We start from the raw sequence: 16,679 nt of genomic DNA, 5'->3' as shown, positions 1-16,679 counted from the left end.
AATTGTATTTAGAACCCCGAAGGCAACTGTGTCAAGGAACACAAAACTCCATAAGATGTTGGTTAATGGAGAAAAATATCCTTGGGAGAAACCAGACTCACTGTGGGGGCCAAATTCCCTCTGTCTAAACATCATGAATATAATGCCAATACTAGTTATTTGTCTTAATTATTATTATTTATTTTTTCAAGTTTGACCTTAATAAAAATAATTCTAAATGATTTAGGGAGGGATTTATGTTTGGTAGTTCAGGGAACAGACACAGTCCCTATATGATATTTAGGTGATACAGTCTCTATGTGTTTATGTGACCTGTGTGATTCTCAAGGCAGCGAACAGACATTCGGATTAACCAGTTTGTCTGCTTCCTGACCTGGGCCCCAGTTAGTCAAATAATATCATTATTAAGACTATGAGCCAAATTACTAGAGAGGAGAGCGGCACCTTCTCTGGAGGGATGAGTCCGTCTCTCTTTAGCAGGTCAGGTCTACCCCACAGACTCTTCCAATACAATTGTTTATAAATCCTATGCTATTCTCTGGACACCACTCAGACATCCAGCTGATCAGTGACACTAATCTGCTATAAACCTTGTCAACATGATGAGCAGGGAGGTGGCCAGAGCATATTACAGTGTCTGACATAGTTTTTGCAAGTTCACACACCTCTTTTACATTATCTTTATTGATTTCCAACTTGTGAAGCCAGACATCTTTAGTGCAGACATGAATAACAATTTCAGAAAATCTAAGTTTAGCATTAGCCAGCACTTGTAAATTATGTCAGATGCCCGAGCCCCAGAGATGCATTTAACAATAGTGGTCATTTCCACGTTCCTTAAAAAATAGAATCTGCTATAACCAGGGCTCTTTCAAAATGATTCTCAGTGGGTGCATCACTGAGTGTGTGTTGCTCGCTGTACTACCAAACCCGAAACTGTATCTACCGGCTTCTCCTTCTCACAGACCTCAACTAGCGTTCCGATGCGTGTCTCTCATTAACCTTCTCCATCAACCTGACTAAATCCTTACATTTATCACATGTGAATCCCTCATTGCTGTCGGAAGAAGCTATATGTAAACAGGTTTGTTGAGCAATGGAGGAGTCAGGAGACAGTGAAGCAGGTTTGAGATAAGGACTTTTACTTTCTCTCTCGTATATACATTGAACATAAACAAAACCAAACAATAGCACACTCAGTCTGTGGAGCTTTCTGGATCCACTCTCTCTCTCCCTCTTAACACTTTGGCGTCCCTTAAATGTCTTTCTCTGTATCACTACAACAAGACACAGGTGTTAGAGATCCTTACCGCTCTCGCTCTCTCCCGCAAACCGACATACGACCACACCGCCCCCGCCCATGCCACACTATAGTAAACATGTGGCATGCAATGCAGGAAGAAATAACATGAGCAGATGTCATGACTTACTGCAATTTTGCTCTTGTTATTGTTATGGTTGTTCTTGAGTGGCGAGGGTTTGAGATCGATGTGGTTCGATGTGGTTCCTGATCAGCAGATGTTTGTGATTGATGCAATAATCCATGTAAAACACAGAGGAGAAAACAAATGCATGCAGTCGAGACGTGAGATTTAGACAAGCGGAAAAAAGAAAAGAAAAAAGAGAGAAACAGGGGCGCACGGTAAAATACATGCAGTTAAAACAGTCAAAGGTGGAAAAAATTAAGCATGTGGTAAAATGGCAAAGGATAAATCGATGAACGTATAAGAATTAGCAATGATAAGCAGGCTAGCAGTCTAGCAAGCTACAAAATTGTGGGATACATTTTGGCATTTTTCAACTTCATTTGGCAGCTTCAACTGTGGAAAAAAGTAAATGTCTCCAGTGTACAACAGGAGTATTCTCAGTTCAATACAAGTTAAGCTCAATCGACAGCATTTGTGACATAATGTTGATTATTACAACAAATTATTTAGACTCATCCCACATTTTCTTTAAAAAAAGGAAACATCGAGGTTGCAGTGATGGACTTACTATGTAAGTGAATGGGTCCAATTTTTGAAAGCAATTACATTAATTCTTCTGTCAAAACTCATGTATTAGTTGAGCTAAAAGTGGTTAAAATTTTCATTTTAACAGTAATTTGAGGTTTTTAGTGTTTGTTGATATCACATTGTCATGATAATGAAGTTGTAAAGTTGGCTATAACTTAACACAGAAAACCTTGGCCCCTTTTTTCCATTGTAAGTGCCTCACTGGAACCCAGAATTAAGCTATTTTAAAAGAAAAGGAGAGACAAATCAAAATGAATTTTTGTGGTAATCAATATTATGCCACAAATGCTGTCGACTGAGCTCAACTTGTATTGAACCCAGAATATAATAAGATGGAAAAGTATTCAATTTTGCCAAATCCGTCTGAAATTTGAGAATAGTGTGAAAACAGAAACAAATTATACAATGTATTTTATCACTTAATTCCATTACTGGACACCATTGTTAGATAAAGAAAGACTTTACACTCTTGTTGGATGGATCAAATGAAAATGGCATGCTTTTAGTGTGTCTGACGGAGTTGACTCAAATTACTGTAAGATGTAAGTTATGAAGTAAATTAATGTAAATTTTCAGAAAATAAGCATTTGAATAAAAACCTGTTATCGTACATGGTTAGTTAGCTGAGACCTTTGTCTACTAATGTATCCATTTCAAATGTATTTAGTATAAAAAAATAAAAACTCAGATTTTAAACATGTTTTGTCTCTTATCTGAAGAATCAGTAAATGTTTAAAAAAAAAAAATCCATAACATAAGCAAATTTCAGACCATCTTAGTTCAATGAGAATTGTTCACAAAACTACAAGGTGGCGAATTCATACAAAAGCTAATTGTACTGGGTTCAGTCGTAATTTGATTAGTTTGAATCACAGCTATTCATCTGCATTAACTTTACTCTGCAGCATTTGCTAAGAGATTGGAACCTGCATATCAGGCGGACAAAGGTGGGAAGATTCGGTTAATGGTGGAAGTTGCTGACCCAACTGTGGAGTTAAAATGGTACAAGAATGGACAAGAGATCCGTCCTACCCCAAAGTATGTCAATTCTTGTTCTTGCTATTTTTCAGAACTACATTCAGACACATTAACCTGCACAAATCTGATTAATCACCTCTTATTTACCCCATATGTTATTCTGTTGCCAGCAATGCTACACAAAACAAGTGAACCATCATCATTTCATGCCCGACAAACATGTAACGTTCTTTAAACATTATTCTGTGCCGTATGTGAATTCCAGAAATGTTTGAAGGACGTTATGTGTTTGAAGGCCAATGTGAAGCTCTTGAGCTACATTTTTAAATGTAGTGCACAATGACAATAATGGCTCTTTGTATTTACCGACAGGAAAACAGCACCACTGCCCTCAGAGGACTTTAATAAAACTTTGACAGCTTTCTCTGTGAACGCACATCTCTTATGATCAGCAGCATGTTCTTTTTAGAAATGTTGTGCAAATTGTGCTCCTTTAATCTGATTGGCCAAAGCAGTGTTTCAAGATTGCGGATATTTAGTATAACAGCAATGGAACACATCACTTTTTGTGTCAGTCTGTGGGCCATGACAAAACAGAACGGCTGATCTTGCTTTGGTTAACCAGAAGATAACTATTTTGGAATTATTTTCAATAGCGGGAAAATAGCCATACAGTGTCAAATATTTGTGCAATATTGATCTAATGTATTATATATGTAAATTTGTATTGCTGCTGTTCATTAAGATAATAATTGTGGGACAAAATGTTGCAGAACTAATATTTGCTTAAGGTCTGTCACACTTAAGGTAGCTTCTTACACCATCTCTCATGACTGTTCAGAGCAACTAAATTAAAGCCATTTGGGTGGTCAGTGCAGTTTTCTGGTTGCTTATGATGTTTATGTGAATGCTCTCTCTCTCTCTCTCTCTCTCTCTCTCTCTCTCTCTCTCTCTCAGCAACTATAACACTAACAGCTCTTTCAGCCCTTGTTTGATCTAGACATGATGTCTATCTATCTGTTCTATATGTTATGCAATGGTGATTCCACCTCTCTGCCATAACTTCCACTTCCACCTTCTCCATCCTGTGCTCCGGCTCTGTTCTGGCTCCTCTGTTAACTATACAGTAATAAGAAGTAAGTGAGCCTACCATCAAGACTGTAAGTCTGTATATCTGAACCAAACAAGTGACCTCTGTCCTCCTGTAAAAAACCTGTAACACTGATGTTTGTTTGGATTCAGATTTATACATGCTGGGATTTGTAGTCTATTGGAAATGTTCGATGGTTTTATGTTTTCTATGGGGATTTACATGTTACAATTAAACGTCTAAGAGTAAAATATTTCTCTTTTTTCCCCCCTTTGTATTTGAATTCTATTTTCTCTTGTCAATTTAAACTTTTTAATAGTTTAAAGTACCTAATAGTCAAACAAAAGGCATGCCATCCTTCACTTCTGAAAAAAGCATTTTCCTCTTTACCCCAAACCTGAAGATTTTTCCACTAGTTCTATCTATATACATTATGTGTTATTATATAATAAGTCATGCATCACTTCAGTACTTTGGATCTACCTCTGGGATCTTAAATGTTATTAACTACTGAATTCACTGTGTAGGTATATCTTTGAACACAAAGGCACTCAGAGGATAATGGTCATTAACAACTGTCAGATCAATGATGATGCTGCATATTCAGTCGCAGCTGGAGATGAGAAATGCACCACTGAACTGTTTGTCAAAGGTATGTCCACCCTAACAGGCCCATCCCTGCTTAAAGAGATAGTTCACCTGAAAATGAAAATTCCGTCATCATTTACAGTAGAAAAAATTAACACAGGTTCGGAGCAATATGAGAGTCAGCATTGATGACAGAATTTTCATTTTTGAGAGATGAAATGTATCCCATTTAGTGATTAATTAAAGCTGAATTTCCTACAAGTTCAATACAAGCTCAATCGACAGCATTTGGGGCATAATGTTGATTACTACAAAAAAATACACATTTTTACTCATCCCTCTTTTCTTTAAAAAAGAAGAAATCGTGGAGTCGTGTGGGCCAGGAATTGAACCGCCAACCCTGCAATTGGCAGCCGACCCGCTCTACCAACTGAGCTTTTTATCACACTAAAATCATGTTAACACATATTGTTTACATCTTGTGACTATCATTTTGAAATAGTGAGTATGTTAAAGTTTACGGATTGGGCCCAGTCACTTCCAGTGCTGCACTGTAACCCAGATTTTTGCTTTTTTTAAAGAAAAGGAGGGTAAATCGATTTCTGTAGTAATTAACATAATACCACATATACTGTCGAATGAGTTTAACTTGTGCTGAACCCAGAATATCTGCTCTGCAGCTCTGCAGAAATTTGGTATCAGTTCTCCTCTCACATCCAAGTGTTCACTTGTTCTTAAATAACGATGAATGTACAACATGTAAATATAAGAAAGTAAAACAATTATTAGCAGTCCAACAATTATTAGTATGTTTTGTAGCAGTCCGTTTTTAATGATGTAATCATGCTCTCTCTCTCTCTGGGCCATCTGCAGAACTGCCTGTGAACATAGTGAAGAAGCTGGAGCCAGTGAAAACTACAGTGAATGAGAGGATTGAACTGGAGTGTGAGGTGTCAGAGGAAGGGGCGAAGGTCAAATGGTATGTGGGAGTTTTGGGGTATTTTAGCTAAATACTTCACTACAGCCCTCACCAAACCAGTAAGAAACATTTGACCTTGTCTTTTTGTTGTTTGTCTGATACAGGATGAAGAACGGGGTGGAGGTCCCCACAGGTGTGCGATCACGGTACCGTGTTAAATCTGAGGGAACCAAGCACTGGCTGATCATTGAGGATGCTTCGAAAGATGACACCGGCACATACTCCCTTATGGCCTCTGGGGGCACCTCTGAAGCGCACGTTCAAGTTGACTGTATGCCAATATTTATTTTTGGAAAGCTCCCTTTTATAGTTTTTTTTCCCCAGCTCCCTTGTTTATATATTTTCGGCCCTTTTCTCTTGTTTTCCCTCCTGTAATGTTGTCTCTTACTGTCTGGCGATTCAGTGAAGCCTCTGAAGATTCTGCAGGATCTACAAAACATGACGGTGTTGTTGGGCCAGCCGCTCAAGTTGGCCTGTGACATTTACCCTGGGAATATCCCAGGCTGTTGGTACAGGAACGGCCAGCTGATCCAGCCTAATGACCGCATCAACATTTTGCACAAAGCCAAGTAAGCCTATTCAGCCGGCCTACCACCAAAACACCCTCTTGTATTTCACGCCTGTTCAGCCAATATTAAACAACAATAAATCACAATCACACCAGCTCAAGGTCTTATTGCATAAACATTTTAGAAACATTTCACAGCCACAATCTCTCTATACCAGCTTGAACTTTATGCACTAAGCACCATCATACACTTTTCACCTTTTCCTTTATGTTTTATTTTTGATTTACACAGGAATCACAGCCTTGGCGTTGAGTGCTCAACCATTCATGATGCTGGTGACTACACCTTTGTTCCAGAGGGATACTCCCAGACACTGAGTGCCAAAGTGCACATTATAGGTACAAGAAATCAGTTTTCCTCTTCTACATTACAGGGGCCAACCTTTAATAGTGTTAACAGTCCCTCAAAAGCAACATAAAGCTTTGATGCCAACATACCAGGGGTCTTCAACAAGGGGGTAATTATTGCTTGATCTCAAATTAGTTTTGTGAAAAAAATGAATATATGCATTAAACAAGAACGCTACATCAAGTTAAACTCAACATATGCTAAAATTAGGATGCTATAAAATGAAATGTTTTATTGAACCAACCACATTAAAATATGAAATTAAAATGTAATGTACTTTTAATATATGACTCTGTACATTAATAAAGATTATTTTAATGGCTTTGCAGTGTAACTATATTATGCATAACATGACAAAATATGTAAATTCATTAATATGGTACTTCTGTATATGCAACAATTTTACAGAACAATGTAAAAGGTGATCCACCAAGTCCTGTACTTTTTATTAATGATAGTTAACTCTTTCAAGCACTAAAGAAATGGCATTTTGGTCAACTCTGCAGATCCTCCCAGGGTGCATTTAGAGGCACTTAATGTCCAGGACAACACTGTGACCATCGTAGCTGGAAACAAACTCCGTTTGGAGATCCCCGTCAGTGGAGAACCAGCACCCAGAGTGGTGTGGATGAAGGGAGAAAGGGTGAGTGAAGAGAAAGAGCAGAAAAATAATAGAGGAAGTGATGAAGCAGTCAAAATAAGTCAACAGATTTTTGCTCCTAATTGCAGTTAAACTATTGTATAGTGGTGTTCACTATGGCAAGCATCACTAGCCATAATTTGGGTTCAAACCACTAACCCTAAGTATTAAAGGGATAGTTCACTCAAAAATAAAAATGATCTCATCATTATCTCACCCTTATGCCATCAGAGATGTTTATGACACAAACAAAGATTTTCAAAAGAATATCTCAGCTCTGTTGGTCCTTACAATGAAACTGAATGGTAATCAGACCTTTGTAGCTCCAAAAATCATCACATAAAGAAAACATAGAAGTAATCCATGAAACTCCAGTGGTTAAATACATATCTTCAGAAGCAATATTATAGCTGTGGGTGAGATTTCTTGCCCTAAATCTCCACTTTCACTTTTACATATGAAAGTCACATATGGTGCCTGTTTAGTTTCACATACACATCTGAAAGTGAAAGTTGAAGTGGAGATTGGGAGTAAAAATTACTTAAATATTGTTCTGTTTCTCACCCACAATTATTATATCACTTCTGAAGATATGGATTTAAACACTGTCATATGGATTACTTTTATGTTTCCACTATGTGATTTTTGGAGCTACAAATGTCTGATCACCATTCACCTTCATTGTAAGGACCAACAGAGCTAAAATATTAAACTAAAAATCTTCTGCAAAAATCTGCAGAAGAAAGCCATACACATATGGGATGGGATAATGGTGAGTAAACGATAATATCATTTTCATTTTTGGGTGAACTATTCCTTTTATCTCGTCCAGCATTACTTTAACACAAATGATACATGAAACCATGTGGCTTTTTGTGAGGACAAGTGTTCAATATTCCACAATATCTTAGAGACTTGTGGGTGGGCTTTTTTGACAGTATGTAACCACCTAGCAACCACCCAATATACCCTAGTAACTGCCTAGCAACCACCCAGAACACTCTAACCATGCAGCAACAGGCAAACAATGACACAAACACCTTTGAATCAGCATAACAACATTCTGTCAATAAAACCAGAACACCTTAGCATCACAGCAGTGAGATTGGTCTTCAGTTACTTGTTGTATATTCAGATACAAATATGCAAACATCAAAATAATTATACCTGGACTAAATCAAGCTTATGGGTTGTTTTAGGTCATCCTTGATACAGGCAGTCGAGTTCGGGCCGAGAACTTTGCAGACCATACCTGCCTCACCATTGATGTCACAGAAAGAGAAGACAGTGGCAACTATAAGATCGTCCTTCAGAATGAGGCTGGAGAGGACACAGCCAGTATTAAAGTCAAAGTTGTAGGTAAGACACCCTCTCATGAGAGATCATACTCTGTATTGTTAGTTTGTGAGGTGAAATTGTAAATCTTATCATAATTTATTTTACGTAGACATCCCAGATCCCGCCGAAGCTCCTCTAGTTCCTAACGTGGGTGGAGACTGGTGCACTATGACATGGGATCCCCCGCGCTACGACGGTGGTTCCCCTATTATTGGTAAATCAACTACCTGTTCATAAAAATGCAACTTATGTGTGAATTTTGAAGTTTATTCAAATGATACTGTATGTAGAAAAAGGTTTTTAAATTTCACTTTAATCTCTTTGCATTTAGTTACTGTAATCAAATTACTTTTAGCCAAAAATTAGTGTAAGGCTTTATATTTAAAATAGTTTTATATTTAAAACATTTACTGACTTTCAAGTTCATCCGTTGGGTTACACATGTATAATACATTTAGCATATACTGTAAAGCAATGCATCAGTATATATTTGTTGATATTTCTCAGGATACTTCATTGAGCGAAAGAAAAAACAGAGCTCTCGATGGATGAGGCTGAACTTTGACCTTTGCAAAGAGACCACATTTGAGCCCAAAAAGATGATTGAAGGTGTTCCATATGAGGTGCGAATCTTCGCTGTTAACGCCATCGGCGTCTCCAAACCCAGTGAACCCTCCAAACCTTTCATTCCCCTGGGTGAGTATACAGACAGCTCATTTACACCAATCAGCCACAACATTAAAACCACCTACACCTAATATCGTGTAGGTCCCCCTCATGCCGCCAAAACAGCTCTGACCCGTCAACGCATAGACTCCACAAGACATTTTGGTCCAACCCATAGATGTACAATTGGATTGAATTTGGAGGCCAAGACAACACCTTCAACTCTTTTTCATGTTCCTCAAACCATTCCTGAACAATTTTTGCAGTGTGGCAGGGAGCATTATCCTGCTGAAAGAGGCCACTGCCATCAGGGAATTCCGTTGCTATGAAGGGGTGTATGTGGTCTCCAACAATCTTTAGGTAGGTGGTACGTGTCAAAGTAACATCCACATGAATGCCAGAACCCAAGGTTTCCCAGCAGAACATTGCCCAGAGCATCACACTGCCTCCACCAGCCTGCTTTCTTCACTTAGTGAACTCTCTTCCACAAGTAAAAATGCACATGCACCCAGCCGTCCACATGTTCTAAAAGAAAACATGATTTATCAGAGCAGGCCACCTTCTTCCATTGCTCCATGGTCCAGTTCTGATGCTCACGTGGCCTTTGTAGGCACATTCGGCTGTGGACAGTGGTCAGCATGGGCACTCTGACTGGTCTGTGGCTACGCAGCCCCATACGCATGCTGCAATGCACTGTGTGTTCTGACACCTTTCAATCATGGCCAGCATTAAGTTTTTCAGCAAATTGGGCAACAGTTGCTTTTCTGTGGGATCGGAACAGACAGGCTGGCTTTCACTCCCCACGTGCATCAATGAGCCTTGGGTACCCATGGCCCTGTCGCTGGTTCACCGGTTGTTCTTCCTTGGACCACTTTTGGTAGGTACTAACCACTGCATACCGGGAACACCCCATAAGACCTGCTGTTTTGGAGATGCTCTGACCCAGTCTTCTAGCCATCACAATTTGGCCCTTGTCAAAATCGCTCAGATCCTTACGCTTGCCCATTTTTCCTGCTTCCAACACATGAAATTGAAGAACTGACTGTTTACTTGCTGCCTAATATATCCCACCCATTGACAGGTGCCACTGTAACGAGATAATAAATGTTTTTCACCTGTCAGTGAATTTAATGTTGTGGCTGATCAGTATTTACCACAAGGGCTCAAGAGAAGAGTCAATAGGATTTTGTGTGTCTTTGAATCAGTTATATCACAAGCGTTGTCTCCATAATGTAACATAACACGCAGTTTGATAATTTAAGCATATCCCATTAAGCAAGATAAAGACATATTCCATTTCGGGCATGTAGGCAACAGGTGTTGCTGGGCACACATCGGTATTCGAAACATTCGCACTGTGACCTCCAGAGGACAGGCCTGAAATTTAGGAGATACTGAGTATGTCCTCATAATGGCTTCCAGATCATCTGGGGATTAGAGTGTTATGTGATCAGGTAGACTCTCTGCCTTAGTCACAGCATAGACACGTAGAGTAACATAGAGCTAGAATATAAGAGTATACTCTTATAAGAGCTCTTAAAATTCATGACATACCAGATAGATAAAGGAGTGTACTCTCTCACGTACACTGTGTGTGTGTGTGTGTGTGTGTGTGTGTCCATCATTTCAAAGGTTTAACTTAATTTATAATAATGAATTAATTGATAATAATAATTATTAAATATATATATACATGGTTGGGGAGTAACAGAATACATGTAACAAGATTGCATATTTAAAATACAAAATATAAGTAACTGTATTTCACTATAGTTACAATTGAAATCATTGGTAATCAGAGTACAGTTACAATCAAAAAGTATTTGATTACTGAAGAGATTAATTAGAATTTTATTGTCATTTGTTTCATTTAATATTTAGTCCTTTCAGATGGAAAACATTTATACATATAAATGATGCGATCTAAAGTGCATTTGAACAGCGGTGAAACACTTTCTGATGATGTGTTACATTCATACGAGCAGACAGAGAAGTACATTTGAAGTAAGTTTGGAGCAGAAGAAATAGAAATAAACCTTGTGTAAATTGTCAGCTTTACGCTAAGCTAATATGCTATTTTTTTCAACCAAATGTTACCAGACATGATCATATTTTATGATCAAGAAAATTCATGTTGGATCATAATTTATTTTTTGTATTATTTTACTGTAAAAATATCTAAAAATCCTTAAAACAAGATCAGTTTGAATGATCTTGTATTAGAAACAACACTGCATAAGATATTTAGGTTTTTCAGAGAATGTATTTTTAACATGTATATTTTGTCTTACTGTACTGGGAGAGTTTTTATAGTCAAAACAAGTGAAAAATCTACCAGTGCTGAAGAAGAAATCCAAAGTATTTAGAATATGTTACTGACCTTGAGTAATCTAACATAATATGTTACAAATAACATTTTACAGCATGTATTTTGTAATCTGTAGTGGAATACATTTCAAAAGTAACCCTCCCAACCCTGTATATACAGTATCTGTCTCTCTCTCTCTCTCTCTCTCTCTCTCTCTCTATATATATATATATACAGTATATATATATCCATCCATTTTCTATAGCAGCTTGTCCTGTGTAGGGTTACAGGTAGTGCTGGAGCCTATTACAGCTGTCTCAGGCTGAAGGCAGCGAAACACCCTAGACAGGTAGCCAGTCCATCTTGAGCAATTTAGAGTCTCCAATTAACTTACTGTAATCTGACTGTGGGGAAATCAGGGTACCCAGAGGAAACCCATACAAACACAGGGAGAACATGCAAACTCCACACAGAAAGGCCAGGAGTTGAGCCAGGACTTGAACCAGGGACCGTCTTGCTGTGAGGCGACAGTGCTACCCACTGAGCCACCACACCGTTTGCAATAATTATCATATGCAAAAAAAAATTTAACTGTAGCCACTCTAATTGCAAGATTCATCCATTCTCAATAGCTGTGACCAGTGAACCCACAATGCTGGTGGTGGATGATGTCACAGATAATACAGTAACCATGAAGTGGAGGCCTCCAGACACCATTGGAGCAGCAGGACTTGATGGATACCAAGTTGAATACTGCATAGAAGGAAGTAAGACTATATACTGTATATTTATTATAAAAATATATATGTATTCAAGCTATGTACAGATTTTATGGAGCCATAAATCTGCTGGCGTTTCACAGCTGACGAGTGGATATTGTCTAATAAAGAGCTGACTGAAAAAACAAAGTACACCATAACTGGTCTGCCACCAGAGGCGAAGATCTTAGTACGTGTTAAGGCCATAAATGCTGCTGGGGCCAGTCCGCCCCGTACTACACAGCACTCTATACTGGTGAAAGAAGTTATAGGTGAGATCCACCTGCCACTTTAATTCTGCTATTAAAGACCCCATGAAATCAAAAGTGTTTTGTGGTTTTTAGTCTATGTCTAAGTTTTGACACCGTCCATATGCTAGTTTAGGGCCAGTCGCGGCATCCACCATCCGACGTTGGCGGGAGGGCACATATGCAAACGTGCTTAGTGGGAGGATGCTGAAGTAAACACAGAGACGGTGCTCAACAGTGAAATGTGTCCTTGTAGTACATGGTCATAGAATAACAATTTCTGCCACTTCGCCGATGGGCCCAGCAAGACTTTAAGCACTGGAGTACCTAAATGCGGCCCTGAGTATAGTCCTTCAAGTTGACAAAACTAACCTTTAGCAGGACACACATTTGAACTTTTCTAGGAAAGCGGACCAAAAATACTAATGTCTTCTCTTGCACTAGACAAATATTTGTCCATTTAAATGCTCTCTGCAAGATAATGCCCCTCCCAATAATACCATCTGCAACTCACTTCCAAGTAGAAAATCATGGTTCATGACTGTGACATAACTGAAACCAATTAGCTATTTAAAAGAAAAGGGAAAAGCCCTTAGGAATTGTATGTTGTGTCCAAACTTTCAATAGGAATATGTCAACAGAGGAAAGAAAACTGTGCCCGTAAAATGATTTCATGGGGTTTTTGGAAACACGCCTTTAAGTAATGAATGAATTCAAACTTTGCATTACTAATGAACACATATCTGATTATATAGATTAATTCAGAGGAATTCTGTTAGGTGTTTGGTTCTAAAAGGGAAGTTTTAGTTGTAGAAATGCTCTTATTTGTGTTTCACAGAGCCCCCTAAGATTCGCATACCTCGACATTTAAAGCAGACATACATTCGAAAAGTCGGTGAAGTCGTAAACCTTGTTGTGCCATTTATGGTGAGCCCAAAGATCATGATAACAACCCCAAATATATTACATTCCACTGTTAATCACAACTCAAAAACTCAAAAATTGTTCTTTCTAGGGAAAGCCGAGGCCAAAGGTCACTTGGTTGAAAGAGGGTCAACCAATCGACCAAACCGTCAGCATTCGCAACTCAGAATGCGACAGCATCATCTTCATCCGCAAGGCAGAACGAAAGCATTCTGGGAAATACGAGCTGACCATAGAGGTGGAGAATCACGTCGACACAGCCATGTTGGACATACAGATAGTCGGTTAGTTCACATATATACAATTTTTAAAAAAAATAATAACAGTAATGTACCAGTTACCAATCATCAAGACCTATAGTCACATTTTAATATTATTCTGATGACATATCAAAGTCAAATAATTTTGTTCTAGTTTGTTGATGTTTATGTGGCAGCAGTTCTGAGCACTTTCTCTGGTGTAATTTGCACCAGACCTTCCAGGCCCACCACAGGCTGTAAAGATTGAAGAGATCTGGGGCACAAATGTAGCACTGGACTGGAGCGCACCGAAGGACAATGGCAATGCACCCATAACAGGCTACACCATCCAGAAAGCTGACAAAAAGACTATGGTCTGAAGATCATCTAAGTTTTCTCTTCGCCGTACTACACTAATTTTAATATCTAACATTGGAATCAGAAATACAATTAGCTTTCATTGAACATATTTAATATATTAGCATTAGCAATTTGTTATATGTAGTATATATGATAAAATACACAATTAATAATCTTTAATTTCTGAAGCAAAGAATGCAAAAAGATTTACTGACAAGCATATGTGTGTGTGTGTGTGGCACAGGAATGGTACACATGTGTGGAGCATTACCATCGCACATGTATCACAATCTCAGATCTGGTGGTGGGTAATGAGTATTTCTTCAGGATCTACTCAGAGAACATGGTGGGCTTGAGTGAAAGTGCAACTGCCACTAAAGAAAGCGCTCTCATTGTGAAGGAAGGTAAGGTTCAGCTCTGCTCCACTGCTTTTAATTTACTTTATAAATTAACTGATGGCTTGAAGGGATAGTTCACCAAAAACATTTAATTGTCATCATTTACCTTCATACTGTTCCAAATACATATGACTTTCCTCAGTGGAACACAAAAAGAGAAGTTCACTATTCACTTTCACTATTGTTTTATTTTTTTCCCCCATACAATGAAAATGAATGGGGACTGAGTCTCTCATTCTGCGTAGAAAGTCATACTGTGTAAGTGAGGGTGAGTAAATGATAATAGAATTTGTATTTTTGTGAACTATCCAGTTAAATTCAATTGGAGTTTCAAAGGGTTGTTTAATAAAATACAATCATGAGCACTTACATGAGATGAAGATTCCAGTTATGTCAGTAACCTTATAAAAGTTGTTTCTTGAAGAGGGTCCCCTCTTTGAGGCTGACATGTTAGAATCATATGACCAGCCAAATAATACTCACTTAATTTCACACTTTCACTAATGGATTAAAATAATCATGTTTAACTGTGAACATGATTTTCTACAATCTATTGAGTGATGCTGCATCCATGCCCCTATGTGTCAGTGTAAGTCCAAGACAATGTGAAAAAAACTTACTGAGTGCACCTTTTAACAGATTTACTTTCAAGCATTAATTTATGATGTACATCTCAGAGGCAAGGACTGTTCTAGTCATAGGTGCAATAGGGGGGAGCTAAATCAAAGGTGCCACCAACATGCCAGCATGCCGTCTTTTGTTGAACAAATTCCACCAAAGCTGAACAAATAATCCCTAAAATTCAAAATGTGGGGGCAAAAAAATGGCCCGTAACAATATTTCTAGTTTATATATATATATATACACATATTAAAAAAAATATTTTAGCCTATTTTTAAGATTTATCCATTTCAATTGAATAACAAATTTCCATCTAAAAAAATACCACAAACAAATAAATATATAAACAGTGAAACAAAGTCTTCTTCATATCCAAATGTTACCATCCAGTTGGTAAAACCATAATTGTTGCCTAGTTTTTGCTGTCAAAAATAATGTTGGTTGATTGAATAATTCAGTATAAACTAAATATAATTTTAAAATATAAATGTTACTCTTTATTCTAGGCCTTAAAAACTAGTAGGCTTATACAAACTATTCTTTACTCTATATAAGATGGTCCTAAAGAATGAGGCTTAATGTCAAACTGAAGTTGAGCTGATAACGCATTGGTGTAATTAAATTTAAAGTAGAAATTTTGTTAGTTTGTCACCATTTCAATTAATAATTTGTATTCATTATTTTATTATATTTAATTTAGAAATGCATTATATTACAGTAACAAAATATTTTATATAGATTTATTATATGTATGTTCCTTCCTTTTCATTTTGTTGGATGTTGGTAATATTAGTTCCGCTTTTACTTGTTTCCGCGGGGAGTGTAATAAGGGCGACACGCTCTCGTGAGGTAAACAAATGACAGGAGAATGAAGAGCGCATGTTTGTGGACTCTACAGGTGTTACTGTAAATGCTGTTTGCTCATCAATCATGTAATAAAGATGTTTGTATTATACCCCATCTTGTATTCTGCGATATTATTATGATAACTGTTCCTTGCGGAGACCGAGATGCTGCTACAGCAGATAATATTAAACGCTTCACGCATGACAAGCCAATTTAGTGTAAATAAAGCGTTTAGCGCATGTAAGCAAACGGAGCCGAACTCTGATCACTTCTGTTACGAGTTGTGGAGCACAGAACCGCTCCGAAAACACTATAATAATGAGCTAATTTAACATAGATTGGACTGAGCAATGCAAATAAACTTTGAAGGGAGCAGACTATTTATTTAATTAAATCGCAGCCTTTGCCATTTAATAATCGCAAAAGGTCATATCGCGGTTTCGATTTCATTTCGGTTAATTGTGCAGCCCTACTCCATAAATGTAAAAAATGACCCTGATAATCATGTAATGGACGTATCCAATATAGAAAAGTTAAAATATATCTAAAAAAGCATGCACAAATGCAGACTTCCAAATAAACCACCTGAAATATATGAAAACTTTGATATATTATTTTCAGCGTATGATTTGGGATGCACTAATTCCAATAACGCATAATACAGATAATATATGAATTGGGACACAGGGCTACTTATCCTCAGATTTTAGCCCCAACTCTAATGAAACACCTGTTTAGAATTTTGTATAAAAGGTGCTTCAATGGC

General features: G+C 37.7%; 1 protein-coding gene across 3 annotated transcripts in view; it reads left to right on the top strand.

The window, feature by feature from the left end:
• LOC127638720 (myosin-binding protein C, slow-type-like) overlaps nt 1-16,679 on the top strand; it is a 48,972-nt gene that overhangs the window by 23,035 nt on the left and 9,258 nt on the right. For all 3 annotated transcript variants that reach the window (XM_052120372.1, XM_052120373.1, XM_052120371.1), the window contains 16 exons: nt 2,921-3,053; nt 4,611-4,735; nt 5,545-5,650; nt 5,755-5,921; nt 6,054-6,219; nt 6,451-6,557; nt 7,074-7,210; nt 8,407-8,566; nt 8,655-8,759; nt 9,053-9,241; nt 12,152-12,286; nt 12,382-12,549; nt 13,364-13,452; nt 13,541-13,733; nt 13,923-14,062; nt 14,293-14,452. In XM_052120372.1, the coding sequence (XP_051976332.1) occupies nt 2,921-3,053; nt 4,611-4,735; nt 5,545-5,650; nt 5,755-5,921; nt 6,054-6,219; nt 6,451-6,557; nt 7,074-7,210; nt 8,407-8,566; nt 8,655-8,759; nt 9,053-9,241; nt 12,152-12,286; nt 12,382-12,549; nt 13,364-13,452; nt 13,541-13,733; nt 13,923-14,062; nt 14,293-14,452 (2,280 nt within the window). The remainder of the gene's footprint in view (nt 1-2,920; nt 3,054-4,610; nt 4,736-5,544; nt 5,651-5,754; nt 5,922-6,053; nt 6,220-6,450; nt 6,558-7,073; nt 7,211-8,406; nt 8,567-8,654; nt 8,760-9,052; nt 9,242-12,151; nt 12,287-12,381; nt 12,550-13,363; nt 13,453-13,540; nt 13,734-13,922; nt 14,063-14,292; nt 14,453-16,679) is intronic.

This window comes from Xyrauchen texanus, chromosome 47 (genome assembly GCF_025860055.1).
Source record: "Xyrauchen texanus isolate HMW12.3.18 chromosome 47, RBS_HiC_50CHRs, whole genome shotgun sequence".
Taxonomy (NCBI): domain Eukaryota; kingdom Metazoa; phylum Chordata; class Actinopteri; order Cypriniformes; family Catostomidae; genus Xyrauchen; species Xyrauchen texanus.
Note: the sequence above shows the minus strand (reverse complement) of the source record. Positions and strands in the feature narration are given on the sequence as shown.